The 19,467-nt window shown below is 35.7% G+C and overlaps 1 protein-coding gene across 2 annotated transcripts in view; it reads right to left on the reverse strand.

Moving 5' to 3' along the window:
* EPS15 (epidermal growth factor receptor pathway substrate 15) overlaps positions 1-19,467 on the reverse strand; it is a 45,329-nt gene that overhangs the window by 25,545 nt on the left and 317 nt on the right. For both annotated transcript variants that reach the window (XM_026034059.1, XM_026034065.1), the window contains exons 2-11: positions 14,087-14,128; positions 8,902-8,991; positions 8,702-8,749; positions 7,601-7,696; positions 7,110-7,175; positions 6,454-6,579; positions 6,046-6,105; positions 4,743-4,943; positions 3,568-3,713; positions 2,527-2,686 (exon numbers count right to left, since the gene is read on the reverse strand). In XM_026034059.1, coding sequence (XP_025889844.1) covers positions 2,527-2,686; positions 3,568-3,713; positions 4,743-4,943; positions 6,046-6,105; positions 6,454-6,579; positions 7,110-7,175; positions 7,601-7,696; positions 8,702-8,749; positions 8,902-8,991; positions 14,087-14,128 — 1,035 coding nt within the window. The remainder of the gene's footprint in view (positions 1-2,526; positions 2,687-3,567; positions 3,714-4,742; positions 4,944-6,045; positions 6,106-6,453; positions 6,580-7,109; positions 7,176-7,600; positions 7,697-8,701; positions 8,750-8,901; positions 8,992-14,086; positions 14,129-19,467) is intronic.

Below are 19,467 nucleotides of genomic sequence, written 5' to 3' on the forward strand. Positions count from 1 at the left end.
ATCTAAGCACACTGTGGCAGGGAGTATTATTCAACAGTAGATTGTACTGCTATATTTTACTAAAGGGTATGAACTGAGAGCTAAAAACATACAGTCATTTTGTCATTCTTAAACTGGTTAATGTACAAATTGGCAAAACAGTACAAACTCTTTGAGTTTTCATCTATCAACTATTAAAAAATCTGTACATTAAATTAGCATAAAACCAAAAAAACATAATTCTGTTTCATTTTCAATTTTTTGGGGATAACTGGAGCAGTGAAAGCAGAAAAGCAGTATTTTTAGCTTCAATGTATAAGGCAATAAATTAAAAAGTTTGTTAAATGTCAGTGAATATTTCTAACTGCAACACATGCAAAAAATGCTTCAGAGTTCTGACTCAAAAGAGCAGGACTCCATCACAATAGAAAGCAGAAGAAAGACAAGTTATCACTCAGATGTGAGAATTCCTTTAGAACTTACATGCAAGCTCCTTTAAGCCTTAAAGCCGGCAACACAAATGCGAATTTGACAACTACAAACAGGACTGATCTGGTAAAGAAACAGCAACAAATACTGGACTGCTGCTATTTCTTGTTTGGGAGATTTGTACTCGAGACAAATATACTAGTTCAACCCTAATACAAGTAGTTCAACACTGTACAACACTAGTATTGTATCGAAACTCTGTAAAGAAACCATATATTAGATGATAGCAATATACATGGATAAACGTTCTGAACATCTACCAAGAAAAAAAATGCTAAATAACTTCCACTGCCCTAAACCAGAATCTATTATGTTTATAGTTACTGGTATTTCTGCTACTATGTTTATATCTCTCACGTCAGAAGAGGAAGCTTAATAGTTTTTACTCTTTAAGATACACCACTTAGAAAGAAGTTCTCTCTCTCTTTGATTCAATCCTTGAGCAATAATCTTGGGCAAGGAAGTTCTTTTATACTGAACGACAAGACAGTATCTCTTCTGAAAATGTTCAAAATGAGCCGCACCTTCGCTCAGTTTAGTAAAATGAATTCATGGTAAGGATTTCCAGAGCTAACTAAAAGACATCTCTTACCTTCTTTCAAAATACTCTTACTTTTATCTTGTATGTTAGTAAAGCAAAATCACTGCAAAATTCAACTGATGTCTTTAAGAGTTCTATGAAAACAATATACACATAGAATAGCAGTAAACAGTGCTGATCTCCTCTAATATGCTTTGATCACTACATTTTCTGCAATATGATCTGTAAAAGCAAGGTTATTAGTCCTAATTATCTCTCTCAACTGTCACTTTACATAAATACTGTTATGACTTCCCCAGCAGTTCCAATACGATAAAACATTTTCTCTTTTAAGTTTATGCAACACATTATCAGCACAACAGCCACAGACATTCACCCCACAAAACATTTTTTTGCACAGGGGTACAACAAATACACAGTGTCAGTCAGGATTCTTCCAGATGAACAGCACTGGAAACCAGCAATACTTTGAGATAGTAACATACTGTGACACTTCCGAGAAGTGCTGTGTTATTTCAGTGATTACTTAAGCGTCTTAGAAGGATGCTCATTATTAAACCAACAGACAGTAAATATTAGAAAAGCAAAGATTCTCTAACCTTGAGAAAGCAGAGTTAACAAACTGACAGAATAATAAAGATGAAAAGCAGAGTGGTGCAGAATGGAAAAAACAGTCCAAACTAGAAAAGAGACATAGAAAGGAAAGCAAACATACAAAAAAAGATTAGTAGAGTTGCAAATAAAGCAATTACTTTTAAAAAACAGAATGTAAAAAGAAATTAGATACCAATTACAGAAACTCAAAAGCAGTGCCAAATTTTGAGTTTCTCCTTTTTTGGGGGTGAAAAATTTTCATTCTGTTTAAGAAAGTTGTAGAATTAGGTCAATGTTTTGCACAACCAAGAAAAGGTAATCCACATCAGGCCTTACACATCGTAAAGCAAGTATGAATTTGCTGTGACCTCTATTATTCTGATAACTACAACTTCAACAGCCGAGATGTATCTTAATCCAGCAGTAGACTACGTGACAATCAATAGGCTAGGAAGACATTTTAACTGTCTTTGAACCATAAAAATAGTTGGATCATTTATTTTTGAAACTTTAAATAGTTGATTCCAACTTTAAGTAGTTCATATCATTTTGAGACTTCTTCAAAAAGAAATGTAAAAAAGGTAACTGTAAAGACATTAGGAGAAAACCATTAAACTTGTGCATGTTATTTCAGATGCAAACTAAAATTTCTCAAGACAGGCGGGAAGAGGATTATTCTTTCAAAATAGAAAATCATGCTTTCTCAACATAAGATCTCTCCGCTTGGTTGGCAGGTGCAATAAATGGCAACTTCATTTTAAAACATGAATGGAGCAGTGTTCTTTGTAATTAAGACTTTTTTTCCTTCTGGTATTATGTTAGATTTAAGGTATGCCAGTACTTGATCTGTTTCTTATGTAGCTTTTGGAATTAACCTTTTCTTATGTTTGAAATTTATGTCAAAATGCCAAACCCATCCTTACCTTCTGTAAACCGACACCCCTGTCGGAAGGTGGAATCATCTCTGGAGTCAGAGCCTGAGGTGGGTCGATGCCCTTTGATAACTTCTGATTAATTAAATAGAAAGCCAAGGCAAACTGTTCTTTTGAAAGTTTTCCACAGTCTTTTGTGTCACAGAGAGCCCTGTACAGACATGAAATAAATCAAACCCTAATTTCTGCAAGTCCAATCTTGCTTACTGCACTTGCTGTCATTCAAAGCTGTGAAAATTGCTAGTGCTATTTAAATAACGCGACGGAGGAGGTGGGCTTGGTAATAAATAGGAAGCATCACTTAAACATACACAACCCTTTTCTCTTTGCATGCTAAGGTGTATGGTTCCATTAAAGCTGGTTCTGAATCTTCTGAAAGGCAGAATTAGCCAGTGAATCATTAGTAATATCCAAGTACCTTTAACTGTTCTTGCTAATGAAGGAAGCTCTTACAGTCAACACAAACTTCTCTAACTTTCCTAAACTAGAGATTATATTAAGCATGTCTTTCAAAATAGATTTTTTTTCCTAAGAGGGCCTATGTTAGCTTGTCCTGTGGAGGCATGAAAACAAACAAAAAAAGCCATGAGCATCAGGGCTGGCGATGGTGAAAGACAGGTAATCTACAGAACTACACAGGCCTCATGTTTTGCACAGTAAGAGTTTTGCACTGACAATTCTCAACATGAGGGTACAGCTAGTGTATCAGGGCTCAGATACAGAGTAACACTAACACCTTAAAGAGGATTGTTTAGCCTAAGTGGAGCGTTTGTTCAGGATCCTCCTCTGCTCCAGCTAGAATATAACATAGAATGAATTTGTTTTCATCCATTTCATTTCAAAAGTAGAAAAAAAAAGTTACAGGTACTCACTGAATCACAGAATCATAAGGTGCTCATACAGAGCACCTTATTGTATAACCAATCCCTTCAATTCTCTGCAAATATCAACAAAGCACTTTTCATGAAAACTACTGAGAATGACCGAAATCCATCCCATTGTCTAAACAGTTGTCCCTGAAAAGATCCCTACCAGATATGGGCAAGCAGAGCAGAAGGCAGCCCCGTCTTCAAGAACAGTTCTCTGGCTTCCACACCCGACACAAAGCCATCCATGTCTTTGTCAGTTTTCACAAAGATCTCATCATACTTCATTTTGTCTGTAGGAGATACAACCCACTGCGGGGAAAGGAAACAAACACCCCATATTAAGATAAAGACAGGTCTGTTTTCAAATTACTGAAAACTGATTATCATTTCAGATTACTTCTTGGAAAGTTATATAATTCGAACACTACAATGCAGATTTAAAAAGTGATATAGGTGTCTAGCTCATTAATTATTTTTACCCTCCAAAAGAGAGATGCACAGAGATCCGCAAGCAACTCTAAATACAGAAGCAAGATATTTACATCACTAAATGCTCATGCTAGTGGGTACTGCTTTACCTCCTCGTCTATGCATCAAATATTCCCTGGAGACCAAAACTCCCAAAGGAGAACATCAAAAAGTACTAAAGAGGCACCAAATTTTTGTTGACTATTCAAACCTTTTTGCCCAAAACTCCAAGCAACATTTGTGAGGAAAAAGAAAAAAGAGATCTGGAGTTTAAGTGACTATGCCAAACCTTTTTGTCTCATTTCCTCATTGTTTGCATTTACCTTTTCTATTTTTATGTCTTTTTCAAACTCTTCATGCATGCATAGATATACAAGTACACATACACACCTACCATGGATGTTAATTTGCTGGAAGAACCTGTCTATATTCAAGTCAGTCTTCAACCAGAACAACTATATGTACTCCAAAGGTTTACTTGAACTATATTTTTGAACTGATTTCTTAACACTTTGACCTTTGTATTGCTTTGAAATAACTTACTACTACTACTTTGAAATAACTTACTGTTAAAGAATCCTCCAAGTCTTTGCTAGGTAAGATTTTTTTTTCCAAATCAAATACTTATATCTGAAGCCATTCAAGAAATGTAAAACAAGATATATTCATGTTAGTTATTCTCCTAATCCAGTCTTCTCATTGACCTCAATTTATCAACAAATCAACATGGCAAAGAACAGGAAATTAAAACAAAAACAAAAGACACAAACACATATCCCACCACTGTACCAAGAGTCTTCATATAGGCAGACTCCAAAGCACAGCATTAAGGAGAGAAATATTTTAAGCCCAAATCACTTGAGAATTTACCTGTGTTAATGGTGTTTTGGCAGGTAAAACACCTACAGGTGGCAAGGATTGATGAGACTCTTTAGCAGACAGTGAAGATGGAATTAATGGCATTGCTCCTGGAACACTAACAGGTTTTCGCTTGGATGGTGGCACCAAAGCAGCAGGCAGGGACATTGGCACTGGTTCCTTCTCCAGAGCGCAGTACACCAAGAACATGGCCTGAACATGAAAACAAGGTGTGGCTTTATGTATGTGTGTATACACAGGTATGTGCAGATACACATATATAAAACAAAAATATTTTTAAAAAGTTAACATTACTTTACAGTACCTTTGCATTAAGCTTTCCCTTTATAAGCCCTCTCAGCTAAATTCTATCTTACCGTTTTCTGACTTTTTCATTTTCATTTACCCTATTAGTTTGAATGTTTAGCAAAGTAAATACCTTCATAACTTTAAACTGATTCTCTTAATCATAGCCAGGCTTGTAATTAAATGCATCAATTAAATAAATAAATAAAATAAAAAGCAAGGCTTAGGTTGTCCATAAAGTCAATACTTGTCAACTAAATGTTTTGTTTTATTTCTTAACCTTGACTCTGAAAGGAAGAGCTTTCAATGCAGAATGTAAGGTATGGTGTTAGCCTAGCTGAACCTTTAAAGTGAGATTAGACATTTTTCTAACTACAATTAAAGCATCTCTCCCAGATGGACTGCATAACTGTTTGCGCTCCGTTTTATTTGCCTATAGAAAACAGCTGAAATTTTTGAGAAAAAGTTAATGTGTGGTTGCTATCACATTCAAAGTTTACAGGCAGCCTTCAAAAGGAAGAGTCTTCTACTCTTTCCCTACTATCTCCTGGGGGAAAGACAAGGTAGGAAGCACTAGATAAGGATATTTCATCTGGTTGGTCATAAGCAGTGTTCAAATTTTAACTTGCTGTGAACTTCTAAAGAGTTTATTCATACTTAAAACCCTCAAAGATATCTCAAGGCATCAAGAACACAACCATTAAAGGTTAAGCTAAGACTGGCTGTTCAGTGAAAACATGTAACAGATCAGTGGCATAACAGATCACAAGTCTAAGTTTTTAATGGATCATCTGGCCCACAAAGAAATTGGTGTGAAATGTGAGAGATTAACTGAATAAACTGACAAGAATATTAACTAACATTAGTGTTCGATTCCAGGTCTTTGAATAAAGACATTGAATGAAACCAAACTGTAAAAAAAAAAAAAAAAAAAAAAAAATCACACAATGCACCCATATCAAGCCCTAGGCTTTCACAATTCCAAAATGTAGATGAACAAGGTACTTACAACCGCAAACTCATCTCGATCCAACATCCCATCACGGTCAATATCACTTAATTCCCACACCTAACAACAAAAAGGAGATTGTAGAAATGTTTGCCTAAACTTTTCAGTCAGCATTACTTTTCAGTCAGAAACATATATTCATATACATTGCGTAAAAGAAAAGGGGAACGAGAGGGTTAACGGCGCTCTGTCCTAGAAAGTGTGCACAAAACAGACGCATTACAGTGAGAGGTGATTAACAAAACATCTAAGCATATTTTTACAGGTAACGATTGCTCAAAAGGGTGCAAAATGCTTAATATAGTTAGTAGTCAGGTTTATTATTACAGATTTTAAATTTGAATGAATACAGAGTTTATTGTAGTTTTGATTTTGTGAATTAACAACACAGTAAGAACACATTCTTACCCGTCCTAAGATATCCACTGGTAGTTTTGAGTTAAGGAGCACAGGTTTCACCTTATCACCTGACAAGAGTCCATTCACAGGATTGAGACTATCAAAAATAGCATCATACTTGGCCTTGTCTTCAAGCTGCATGGGGCAGAAGAAACAAATACTACTTAAGGTAGTGCCTAGTCACACTCACAACCTATAAAAAACAGCATTAATAGCATTAAGTTTAAACAGCATTAATTTTATAAAATAATAAAAAATAATTTACAGTATAAATAAAAATAATTTACAGTATAAATAAAAATAATTTACAGAAAAATGCCTAACAGAGAATTTCTTATAAGTCAGACTCATCCAAATCCCAAAGAGATTTAGTCTTCAATGACCTTAATAGGCTTCAGAAGATTATTTCCAATAAAACAAGATTCCCACAGTGAAGAGATTTCACAAGTGACAAGTGTTTTTAATCAGATTAGAAGTTCTACCAGCCAAATTACAGATTTGACATGAATGGTAATTCATCATTAAAGATAGCCATTAATTTTATATATAAGAATTCTTGATGAATTTTAGCTATCACCGTCACACTTTTCTTCAAGAAGAATTGTGTTTTATTTTAAACCACCTGACTGTAGCTGATAGCCTGATCTTTACATACTACAGTTTACCTTAACAGCCCATGGTACGTCAGCTGATGCTGCTCCACTGAGTAGCAAAGGACTACTGGTATCAGTCTAGTGAAAAACAGAACACACAAAAAAAACACATAAGGAAAATGGTTCCAACCACTCCCCGGTTTAAGGGGGCACTAATTTTCAAAGCCAGAACTGCATTTTTAACCACTTTATCGCAGTCAAGGATATCAAAGACGAAGAAATTTAAAATTCTTATTCCATTAAGCATAGAATATGCAACATCTATATTACATATTTATATTTTTTAAAATATACATTATATATGCTAATTTTACACAATGTGACACTTAAATCCCCACTAGAATGTTTAGTACCTTATTCTTATTCCACATGGCCCTCTCCCCCACCTTGTTAGGTGTTCACTTTCAGAAATATTTGATATTTACTTAAAAAATTGTTTTAAAATGTTCACTTAAAAGCAGTTATTATTAATTGAAATTTCCCATTAAAAAAAGAAATCTTACAAATCTTGGTGGGGGAACAGGCAAGTTAAGACTGCTCAGGGAAACATCCAATCCATTCTGTGCACATGCTACAAGTCGCAAAGCCACAAAAAATTCCTACCAAAAAAAAAAGATTTTAAAAAAGATTATCACATAAAAAATATTCAGATTTCCAAAGAATGAGCTTCTCTTGAGCTTTTGTATTGCTATACACACAAAAGGTTGCAAGTGGTTGCAAAAGGAGTCACAAAGTTGGAATAAGTAATTACAAGTTTTGCCTCTTGGAGGAACTGAGCACTTTGACCGCTGATTTCTCTAAGTGTTTTAGTATAATTAGCTCTAATTTTTCAGTACTCAGTTCTTCCAGGGCAGAGCAAAGTAGCAATTACATATGTTTATCTTGGAGGAACTGAGTTGATCTCAAAGGCAGTGCTTGAAGCAAGAGGGAAGAAAAGGACAGCACAGAGGTATCAGTCAGAGAAAGTTTCAAGAAAATGTTTATAAAATGCTATAGAACCTCCTTTTCCTGTCATTGAATGAAGCAGCTCTCTATGAGTCACTATTTAAGTATTCATGCTTCAAACCATCAAATATCACAAGTCACATTACAGCTTTTCAACAGATAACACACAAAATTAATAGACAAGTCTGACTGACATATAGGTCATACCCACAACTAAGAAAGAGTAACTGCTTCAAGTTAAAGCATTCTGCTATGTAATCCATCAAAATTAGATAAACAGCAATGTTAAAGATGAAGTACTTCTGCTGGAATTTATATTTCTACAGTAAGTTTCCTCCAGGATAACAGAAAGGTACCTTCATGTTAATATAGCATACAGTACATCAGTTTTTAAATTAATTCCCAGTATATTATACTGCACAGCAACATAGGGACTCACTTTAATGACTTAAATAAAAGATAGATCAGGTAGCTGAAGGCTGTATAATTTATTGTTATTTACCATTAAATGAAAATATATGTTCTAAAAAAAAGAATTCAGAATATATCGATTTAAAATTGTCCTTCTGAACAAGAGTTTTAAACATTTATTTTATTTCAAGGTTTGCTAATAATTGGAGTAACTGAAAGGCTTTCATTCATCACACAGACCATCTTACCTGTTTGTTCAGGATACCTTTGCCATCAGTATCAGCTAAGTCCCAAATCTAAAAATAGAGAACACAAAGATGTTCTATAACAGAGAGGTACCTGGCAAGGGAAGATTATATATCCTGTAGGACCACTTCAATTTATACAGCATACTAACTGAAGCAAGAGATAAGATGATTAAATAAATGATGATTAATTCAGCAAATACCTTTCCAAGCACCAAATCTGTCAATCCAGACTTTTTCAAGAAAACAGCTGCATCAGAAGCTAACACTCTTCCAGTGTTAGCAGAATCAACCTGGGAGAAGAACAAAAACATTGCATCACAATTTAAGACTTGAATTGCTGCAGTTTTTTCATGCATGCATGCTCTCAAATAGCTATCAGAGAAGCTTTAATTAATTGCAACTTTCTGAATAATCTTCAGATTTTTTTTAAGGACACTCATTAAAAAGAATTTTACTTTAGAAGTCACATTTTTGAACTATTTACCATTAATATGACAGGCTTTGAAATTGGACATCTTATTTAACATTGTCATTTTTTTTTTTAAAGATATCTAGTCTACCACAATATCCAACTATCTCTTACACTCTAATGTTTTATAGCATTCCAGCAAAATTATTACAATTAAGTTACGGTAAATAGTAAATACCACAAATCATCATCCCAGAATATTACTATTATTGTCATCTGTCAGCAGACAACTAAGAAAATGGGGGAATTAGAAATTTGCCAAGACCATGCAGTTTGGGGCTGATGGAAGTTACCCCAAATCTCCTAAATTGAAAGCTAATATCTCAGCACAAACTTCCTCTCACAAGTCATGTTAAATAAAAATTTAAATTTATTGTGCTTTAAAAGTGAGAAAAAACACTAACATATAGGCAAGCAAATCAAATGTCTGCAGCTTCATCTCTACAACTTTTGATTATGCCTAGATTTCAAGTTCTTCAGTTTCAAGTACAGACAAAACCCAAGACTTTCCCAAATTATAAAGCAGAGGAACTTGTTCACATTAGGTCACCATCTGAACTTCCCTAATTAGTCCTTTGAAATTACAGGTTTTCTCCTTGATGCCTACCAAACATTTGACTTGTAGAGGCAGAGAAATCCCACAGCTGGATTACATTTAATCTTCCATCTTAGAAAGCTCCAAATGCTCAGTTATATTCTGAAAAAGGAGGTTCTACTTGAAGATATCCTTTCCCATCCCGCTTTACAGTGATCATTTCCCTGTTCTAGAGGGAAGCTCATTTACACACTGAGGTTGGTCACAATTTTGGCAGAATACCAAACTACCAGCACACATTTCTCTGGATCCAAAGAGAGGTCATTAAAAGAGATCACTATTCAAGCTCCTGAAAGGAAACAGTACCTCAACTATATCTTCAAATGGAAAGAATAGCGGTAAAGCTCGTGTCACATACACAAGAACAGGAAAAAGACAGTTGTGTGCTCCTTAAAGAAGAGCAAAAAAAATGCACAGAAAGGGGTTGTACATTTAACATTGTTAATTTAAACTCAGAACTAGTCCCAAGGACTGTGGGACATGAGGACTGTGGAAATGTTTTAGACCAACAAATCATAAACAGGTAGCATGGAAAAAAAAGAGTAAGAAGGGCATCTTTGGTTGGACAGTCCAAGTTTACTATACCAGAGAGAAAGCTGTACAGGCTGTGAAATCTAAAGACCAAATTACAGCTTGCATTTCATATTCAAAAATTATATCGTCTTCAAAAATAAAGTCTTCAAATTGATAACGGACAGAGATGCCCTGAAATTCTGACAAATTTGAGACATGGCACTGTGAAGAACAGGAGAGGCAAAGGTTATTTACTTTCCCCATTTCCTGAGGGGAAAGAGATAAAGAACCAAAACAGAAACTATAGAATTAAAATGAGTAAAAGAAGAATTTGATGCAAGCATTGGTTTTTCCTCACTATTTTTTTTCTTTCATCTCTTTTCACTTCTGCAGTATGGGTACTTGTTGAACCTTAAGTCACACTTGTTCCCAGAACAGCCTGAGAAGGACCAGGTAAACTGGTGCTTCAGTTAGAAGAGCAAGTGTTGGGACTATACAGCAAAAAATCTTGTCTATGTTTGAAAGCATCACTTGTAGTCTCAAAATTTTGTTAAATCGAAGTCTGTATTTGATATTTTGTGTAGAACAAAGATCAACCTTTCAAAGTTCAAAGATAGAGCGTGCAAGATTCTCAAAGCAGAGAACTCCCAAAGATGTGTTGGTAATTAGTTTTTCAAACAACTACATAAGAGGCCCTGATAATTCCTCATTTCAAAAACATGCTACAGTAAATGAAGGCTGTCAATAGATATTTCCTGCTTCTAAAAGCACAAAAAAAGCTCCAAAATCAAATTAGAAAATAACATTTAATATTAAAGTGAAAGGATCTTAGTTTCCATGTATGCAATATAATTTTAATTGGGAGAAGTTGGTTCATATAATTTAGGATTCTCAGATCACAGCAATAAAATTATACATTCTTCAGTAATTATCCTTGTAATTAACTCACTGCTCAGATTTCTAAATACCAAATTCAGCCTGTATGGAAGAACTGTTTGTGTTTTAGGGAAGAAGTCACCGAGACGGTGCAGCAAGTCCCCTCTTGGTGCAGTGTGTTATCTATCACATAAGCCTAAAAACATTAGGATCCAGTCCAAAAAAAAAAAAAAAACCAAAAACCTTCAGCCTTGAGGATTTTCTGCTCTTTCAGGAAAGTCACAGAGCACAACATTGGCTGTGGCTACACTGATCTATTTTCTTCACCTTTAACCCAGAGGAAGGTGACTTTGAGGGATTTAGGTAGGCTTATTTGATTCAATATGTGCACAGTTTCTTTCTGTGTAGCTAATTCTCTAAGTTTTAATTACTACTTTTTAAAGGGCAAATCTCAATTTATTTATGAACTACTGAGTCTTGAATGCTGGGATGGGGGTATTTACAACATGCTGCAAACATAAGCCAGTTTTCTGCACTGTCACACTGAGAAGACTGCTGTATTTGCCAGTAATTTGTCAGTTTGGTAGAGATTTTTCTCTGATCAGCTAACAAACTGTTTTCATACCTGCACCAGCAGACAACCTTGCTGTTACAAGTTTTCTTTTGTGAAATCAGAAATGACTGTTTGAAAGAGTGTACCTGATATCCTTAGGTCACAAGGTAACAATCAATAATTCATCAACTCAAAACTCCTCAAGAATTCAATAGCAGTGTATACGCACTGCTGAAGTGCTGAGCTGCATTACAGTAGTTGCCAACTACTTTATCATTTATGTAAGCTTATACTTTAACTTCACCTTATTTTGACAAGTCTAGAGGTCAAACACAGAAAAACATTTTATTTAAAAGAAAAAAAATCTTGATTAAGAGGTTAAGATTTCAAATGCATTTCAAGTAATCAATCTTCCCAGTCACAAAGAAATATGTGTGTGTGTGTGTGTATGTGTTTTGCAATGCTTAATACAAGATGAATTACTTCATAAGCTGGTGACAGAACTGGAAGAGTACTAAGCATTAGAGCTATTTCAGGTGATGAATTTCTTCATGGAATGAGCAAGAGTATTGAATGCTCTTTTATGCTTCTAATAAAAGACATACTCTTACCAGCACCAAAAGAAATGGGGAATATCTTTGCAGCATTTCTATTCTAGAAGTTGCTACCTTCTCACAGAAGTGAGGGAAGGAATCTAGTGCAACTAGAAGTCTTCGACACATCTTTCAAGGGTTCCTCTTAGTACAAATGCTTTCAAAAAGAAGTTCGCATGAGCCAAGTCAGAAAAGCCAACCTGTGGAAATCAGGTCCACCAGCTCAACTTAACATTAGTAATTGTTGATACTAAGCTCCTTTCTTGCAAAGGAATGACAGGCTGATGTACAAAAAATAGTATTATATTAGCACTTTATAGTACTAGGCTATACATATTCCCACAAATGCAAGATATTAAGTGACTTGGGAACGAGCACCATACTTATGCTTGAATTTCCATATCCAACTTCTGCTTCAGATTTCAAGGGTTAAGCAATTGCAAACAGAAGGAAGAAATGTATAGGCTCGTGGGATGATTACGCAAGTCAGTGAGAAAGAGTCAATAGTATTAAGCCAAGAAGCCTAATGGGCAGAAAATGAGTCTCTTGTCCTTTCTCATGACCTTGTAATAATCTTCATAACATGGGAGTCTCCTAAGGCCTTTAATTCAGTTCCTGGAGATAGACATATACTGGGCTTGTCCTTCAGATTGAGTCAGAGAAAGAAAATAACTGTAAGAGTGACAACTATTTCCTATTTCTTCAAGCTGGTTTCTGGATCCAAACTGATTTTGATTAAACTCTCTCCTCTTGTTCAGAAACTTCAAAAATACTATTCTATACTGTAGAAAAAAAGACTTCTTCTACTTAAAGTAGAAGACAAAGTTCAAACTTTCCGGCTCATACATTTTATCTCCGATTTTATGTATATGAGTATCAGCATATTATGCTAATTCCCTAAACACAGTTCAAAAATAGTGTTGGCAGATGTCACAGCTTCTTTCTCCACAGCAGGTATGGCTACGTTGTAGTACAGAGATCCAGAAGTTCTAAATAAAAAAGTCTTAAACAATATATCCCATCACACAACAAGCAGACAGAAGCTTTAACAGGTTCACAGAGGAAGGAAAATAAAAGACCTCCTATCAGGTTTTCTAGACTGCTTCATAAGTTATTCAAAAATTATTTTTTAAAAAAGTGCAATTGCTTTATACAATCATTTAGATTTACATTTACTTAAAGGTGTTTTTGTGTATTTGTATAATGTACATGGTATGAAATGGATATTATGCACATGGTATGAAATACCGATTTAATATATTCGAAGCATCTTTGCTAAATCTAAATATAAAAAACAGGTGATGAATACAAATAATAAAATGGAATAATTTTTATCTATTGGTCGAGTTGGAAGGACTCATAGTCCTTCTGTCAGTGGCCTTCCATCCAAATTTCACTCCTTACAGCAGGATGTCAGAACCTCTGAGGATACTCAAAGAGATTTGATAGCACTAACAGGATAGTTAAAACAATTCAGCTTCATTCATAAAAGGAGTGGGGAAAAAACAACAGAAGAGCATACTATGTAGCAAAAATTTACTTCATCACAAGAGCCAAGTCTGTTACACTTGCAAAGCAATACAAATGATATAATGGATACCAGTGACACATGTCAAGGAAGTGTCAGCTACTATAAAGTACACTATAAAAATATATCTTAGAGCAGATTGTTTTTTCTGAACTTCCATAGTTTACACACTGCTGGCCATATTGAAGACTGCAGCAAAAGAATATTCTGTTTTTATGAAAGTAAAAATGTTTGCATCTTTAACAAAAACATACATACCTGTCGATAGAATTTCTCATACACAGCATTTGCACTTGATAGCTATATTAAAAAAAGAAAGAGAGAGATACAATTAAACCCTATAATGTTTATTTGAACGCTTTTCTCCCTAAGTAACTAATGCTGGAAGATATTTCTTGCCAGTGAAAAAAGTTTTAACATAATTCTTAAGATCCGTAATTGGTATTTATCCTGTAAGATAATGAGGACTAAGATATTTATACTGACACTTCCAGAATGTTCTGACTTCTTATTTGAAGTCACTGATCTCTTTTTTTCCCAATATATTCAATATATTTTTTTGCTATCAGAAATCATGACTTTTGTATAATTCTTCTGTCTTAAGCCCACTGTCTTTTGTTGGACATTCAGTTCTTACCTACAATTAGATAAAGGATAATAGAGTTTCTTATGATCTTACAGCCTTCAGTGACAGAAATGCAGCTTGGTAGAAAATGAAGACGTAAATGAAGAAGTAAATCTCGAGGTAACAGTGGGAGGTCATTCCAATACTGACATCTGCTTTTTGGCAAGTTTTAGCTTCCCCAGAGATGCTCAGTTTCTTCCAAAAACCACATAACTTCACTAGTTAGTCTTTTTATTAAATCTACTAATTAAATTACTATGAAATTAGGTTGTCTTTTTATTAAGTATGCATTATTTATCTCTTGTCTAGTCAGAATAAAAACTACAAATGCTCAACTACAAATATTATCACCTGTATTCAATGAAACACCTCCAATTACACAGATTAACTTTGTTCGAACTTTGCCCCTAGTACTCAAAGCCTTTTATTATTTCAGCCACCATCAATGAAGTGGTCATTTAAACATCTCATCAAATAGGGTGGAGAAATACATTTAAAGCTTTGGCAGATCAACTGTCATCAACTGCTGGAAAGCTATGTTTTCTAAACTAACCCCAAATGCTGTATATGCCAACTCATATACACTTTAACAGCAATGCAAAAGTTCTTCCTTTCCTAAACATTCAAATATTTTACTTAAATTTATTAATTCATTACAAAATGACAACATATAAATAACAACACCTAATTCATTATAAAGGCACACAGTCCAATTAAAGCTATGTACAAATACTGGAACACAGCTGGCCTGCACATATTCTAAAAGTATCAACTCTCATACATAATCCCTCTTGCCCAATATCACCCTTTGTTCAGCCAAATGTTTCATTTTTACAGCCAGACCTATCATTGTCACCCCTGGACAGGAAACACTCCAAGTCCTGCAATGAAAACACTAAATGCAAAACAATCTTTTCATTCAGTGCTTAGAGCACAAGCCAATAATTCTTATTTGCTTTGTTACTGTTTCCAATTTTCATTTAACATCAGTATCACTGAAATAACTGGAATTTCCTATGATGCCAGCCAGAATAATAGCAGGGAGAAAAGAGAAAAAAAAACAAAAAACCACACACTTTCTCAGACTATTTTACAAGTAACAGATTAGTTTTTCCTGCAAAACATACTCCACAATAAAATAAGAGATAACAGTCAAGGATATCCTTGATGTTCTTAGAAAAAAAAAACTATTTAAAATCTTCTGAAGTGTTGCTATAGAATTTACCTGGCAAATATCTCTTTTGGTTTATAACATACAGCTGCAGAGAGAAAACTGAACTTTTTTCAGTGCAAAATGGAGTAAGGGAGGAAAGATCAGATTCCATTCATGTTAAAATAGGAATACATTCCATCTAAAAATGTTCTGCTTGCAAAAGCATTGTCTGTTTTGGTAATTACAATCTGTGTCACAAACTTGGGAACTTCAGAACACTAACCTAGGAAATGAAAACCTTCGGGGACACCTGTCTTTTTCATCTTCTCGTGTCAGCCAAGCTTCTATTTCCTCCTGCTTTTCTCCCTCTGTCATACTCTCATTTCGGTGTAATAAGATACTACTGCTAGTCTGATTACCCCATACATCCAAAAGCTTCCTGCAGGAAAAAAAAGCTGAAGAGGGGGAGATGAGAAAATGCTATCCATTAAGAGAAAAAAAAATAAGTAACACTTTCATTTCATGGAAGACAAGAACACCTTTTTCTCCTCTCCTATCTTGTCTGCAATTCAAAATACTATATTCTGTCATAATACAAACCTACATTTTGGCATTTCCAGACTAAATTGCATACTGTTGTAGTAAGTATTCACTGAGTCATCCTTCCATTACTCTGTCTTGGAACCCAAAAGGACCCAGTATGACAAGGAATCCATTCCCCTAAACTGTAAAAAGAGTAGAGCATAGCTCCATTTCCATGAAGTTAAAAAGAGAACGGATGGGGGATGGAAGAAAAAAGTAATTACAAGCAGTTCTTCTCGTGCACTTCCATCCTTAGACCCTATTAAAGTTTGGGGATGAAATGAAATTACAAAATTATTAAAAAAATCACACAACTGTAAAAACTACACTATCCAGTTTGATGTGACTACTCACAGCTTTTGGCTGACATAGTATCAGGTAAAATAAGATTATCTGCTTTAAAAATAGCTATCTACACTCTAAACAATTTTTTTAAAAAAGTACATTTGTATTTCCGTATCTTTTGTAAAGGGCTGAAAGAGGAACAACTGTGCTCTCACTTCTGTAAAAAAAGCAAGCCAGATTCTTTTATTCTGTTGTTGATCCCAATCAAACACTAGAAGTTTGCAGAGGCCAGGAGACGGCAGGAGGGAAGGTTAGCTTTGCTTTGGCTCTATACCATGACACATTACTACAAGCCTGTCATTTATAAGTATTTACATCCTACATACTCCATAACAGGATGCAAGTCCTGGCAACGTACCACAGACAGGTAGTTAGCTTAGCCTGTTTCAAGATCCAACGAAACATAAAAAAAAAACTTCTCTCTGAGCATTTCCTTACATTCCTACCTTCAAACAACGAATCTTCCCAAATCCTGAAGTTTTTCTCTCAATCATACACAGGTAGCTTCTCAAAGTAAACCACAACTTAAATTTTCAAGAGCAGCATGGAGTTTTTGATCACTTGTATTACACCAATTTTCAACAAACATATCTTCCACACTCTCAACACACTATCTGCATTTTCAGTTTTCCCCACAACAAAATAAAGATGAGCAGCCATCCCTGGAAGGTCAAAAACAGAGGTCCTCCTATGGGACAGAGCTTAATTCAATTTTTTCCAACAGCAAATGACATAATATTCTGCATTTAAACAGTTCCTTCTCATTCATGCTACTAGCTTGTTTTCAAACTAAAGGCATCCACAACAAAACACTTGCTGAGTGAAAGTTTTCTTAGAAGTTTCATATTCAATTCACAGTTATGCCCAGACTGTAGCACTTACTGAGCAAATGCAGGTGGCAACAAGATGTTGCTGAATAGGCTCAAGATGGGGAGAACAAGATAATGCAGAGTATTACTAAACGGTGTGTGTTAGCAACACATTTCAAACATACTTAGCATTTCATATCATCCTGAAATATTATTTTACCAATCAGCCAACAGAATGAAGGCTGTCAGTTAAGCACAAGAAAGTTTCATGTTACTTAAGCAGTGTTACAATACCCAAATAGTGGATATCCAGCCCCCTCAGATACTACAGCTGCAAAACCATCTGCAAATACCCTAGTCTTATTTTGGAAACACCCAACTTCCTAGTTGTGTTAAATTGCAGACAAAACCAAGCAAGCAAAAGGAAAAAGAAAATCAGAGACAATTTTGACTTGACCACAGATAAATGTGACCACAACTAAACTCTTATTCCCTGCAGAAAGTCCACAGCAGAAAGCAGCAATCTGCTACAGTTACCTTTGCTGCTAGTCCCAACTATTGATCTAACTGCAGCTAGTAATCTTATCTGCTCCTCTCTAATATTAGCATTTTCACTTCTCATATTGTATCTAAACTGACTCAGAATACTACAACACTTATGATTTGTTACTATTTTTCCATTAGCTGAAAAAATCCAGAAATTAAAACACATAATGAAGAAATACTCATCTCTAGGAATCAAATAAATCTGAGGCTAGTTATTTAACACAAAATAAAATAAAAGACCCATAGCATCAGGAAGAACCTACTCAGTTTAACCAACAGCTTAACATGTAGTAATTACAGTTTTAAGAATATGGGTGAATATTCTACCTTTGTCAATATTAGCACATGTCTATTAATAGATTTTTTCCCCTCTTAAGGGTTTTTTTTCTTTTTCTAGAATTTGTTTTTGAGGAGGTAAAAAAAAAAAAAAGAGAGACAGAAAAGAGCAATCCAACATTTTGGAATATCAAAGCAAACCTTCCCTATGTACTTTATACCTGTGTTATTAGATCTTTAAGGATATCTTTATTTTCTCAATACAGCTGAACTTCTGATTAACCCCAAACTACCACCCCATCTTTCTATGGAATAGTTGAGGCTCAATAATCAACTACATATAGGAGTAACTGCAAAGTGAGCAGCCTTACTACCAACTTTTTGTTTTACTTTTATGCACTTATAAATGAGTCACACTTATTTACTAGCCCTTATTTTTATATAAAGCTGATAACCAACTATCAGACAGCAGCATGCACAGAGTGTGAGCACTGACAGGCCTTCCTCAGGCTTATGTCTTAGAGGAACACACGCGTCCCACGATACTGATAAATAAAACCAGTCACAAAACTGCACAGCTTATTTGTCATCAGAGCTCTATGGAATAAGAGGCTTTTCCAGCAGCATTGAATCTCTTGTATGAAACAGTGTTATCAGAAAGAGAATCACCAGGGAGGAAAAAAAAAAAAAAAAAAAGTAAAAAAAGAAAAAGTAACAAAACTAACAAAACTTAAGAGTTCACCTGAACACCGAATGAACACTAAAGCTCTCCATGCTAGAGCACCTGTACAGCTAGTACACAAAATACCTGTCTCCACACCACGCACTGAGATGATGAAGTGAAATTAAAAACAAAACACGGGAAGAAGTAAAACGATTTCCAACCCGTTCGCCGAGAATAAGAGCACCTTTGGAGTTGGGCACTGCTAAGGCCAGACATGCAGCTCTCTCTTCCAGGCTCAGGTGTCCTCGCCCGCCTGTTAACGCGTGACGCTCCCACCTCCAAGCAGCCCGTTCCGCTCCCGCGCCGTCCCCGCGCAGCGGGCAAGCGCCCGTGGCCGGGCAGCCGCGCGCCCAGCCGCTCGGACACGGCTCCGACCCCCAGCGCAGCCCGGCCAGACCCCCGGCGAGCACCGCCCCGCGTGCTGCCGGCCTTCAAACCGCGCAGGGCGGCTTTTTACTAACCAGACAAAAGACGAGCCGCGCTGACAGGAGCGCAGCCCCGCGCGCTCCGCGGGCGCAGGGCGCCGTGGGAGACACGGGCGGCCGCTCCTCCCGCTCCGCCGAGCGGGCGGCGGCACCT

The sequence above is a fragment of the Nothoprocta perdicaria genome, unplaced genomic scaffold (genome assembly GCF_003342845.1).
Source record: "Nothoprocta perdicaria isolate Ctin4 unplaced genomic scaffold, notPer1 scaffold_0, whole genome shotgun sequence".
In the NCBI taxonomy this organism is placed as follows: domain Eukaryota; kingdom Metazoa; phylum Chordata; class Aves; order Tinamiformes; family Tinamidae; genus Nothoprocta; species Nothoprocta perdicaria.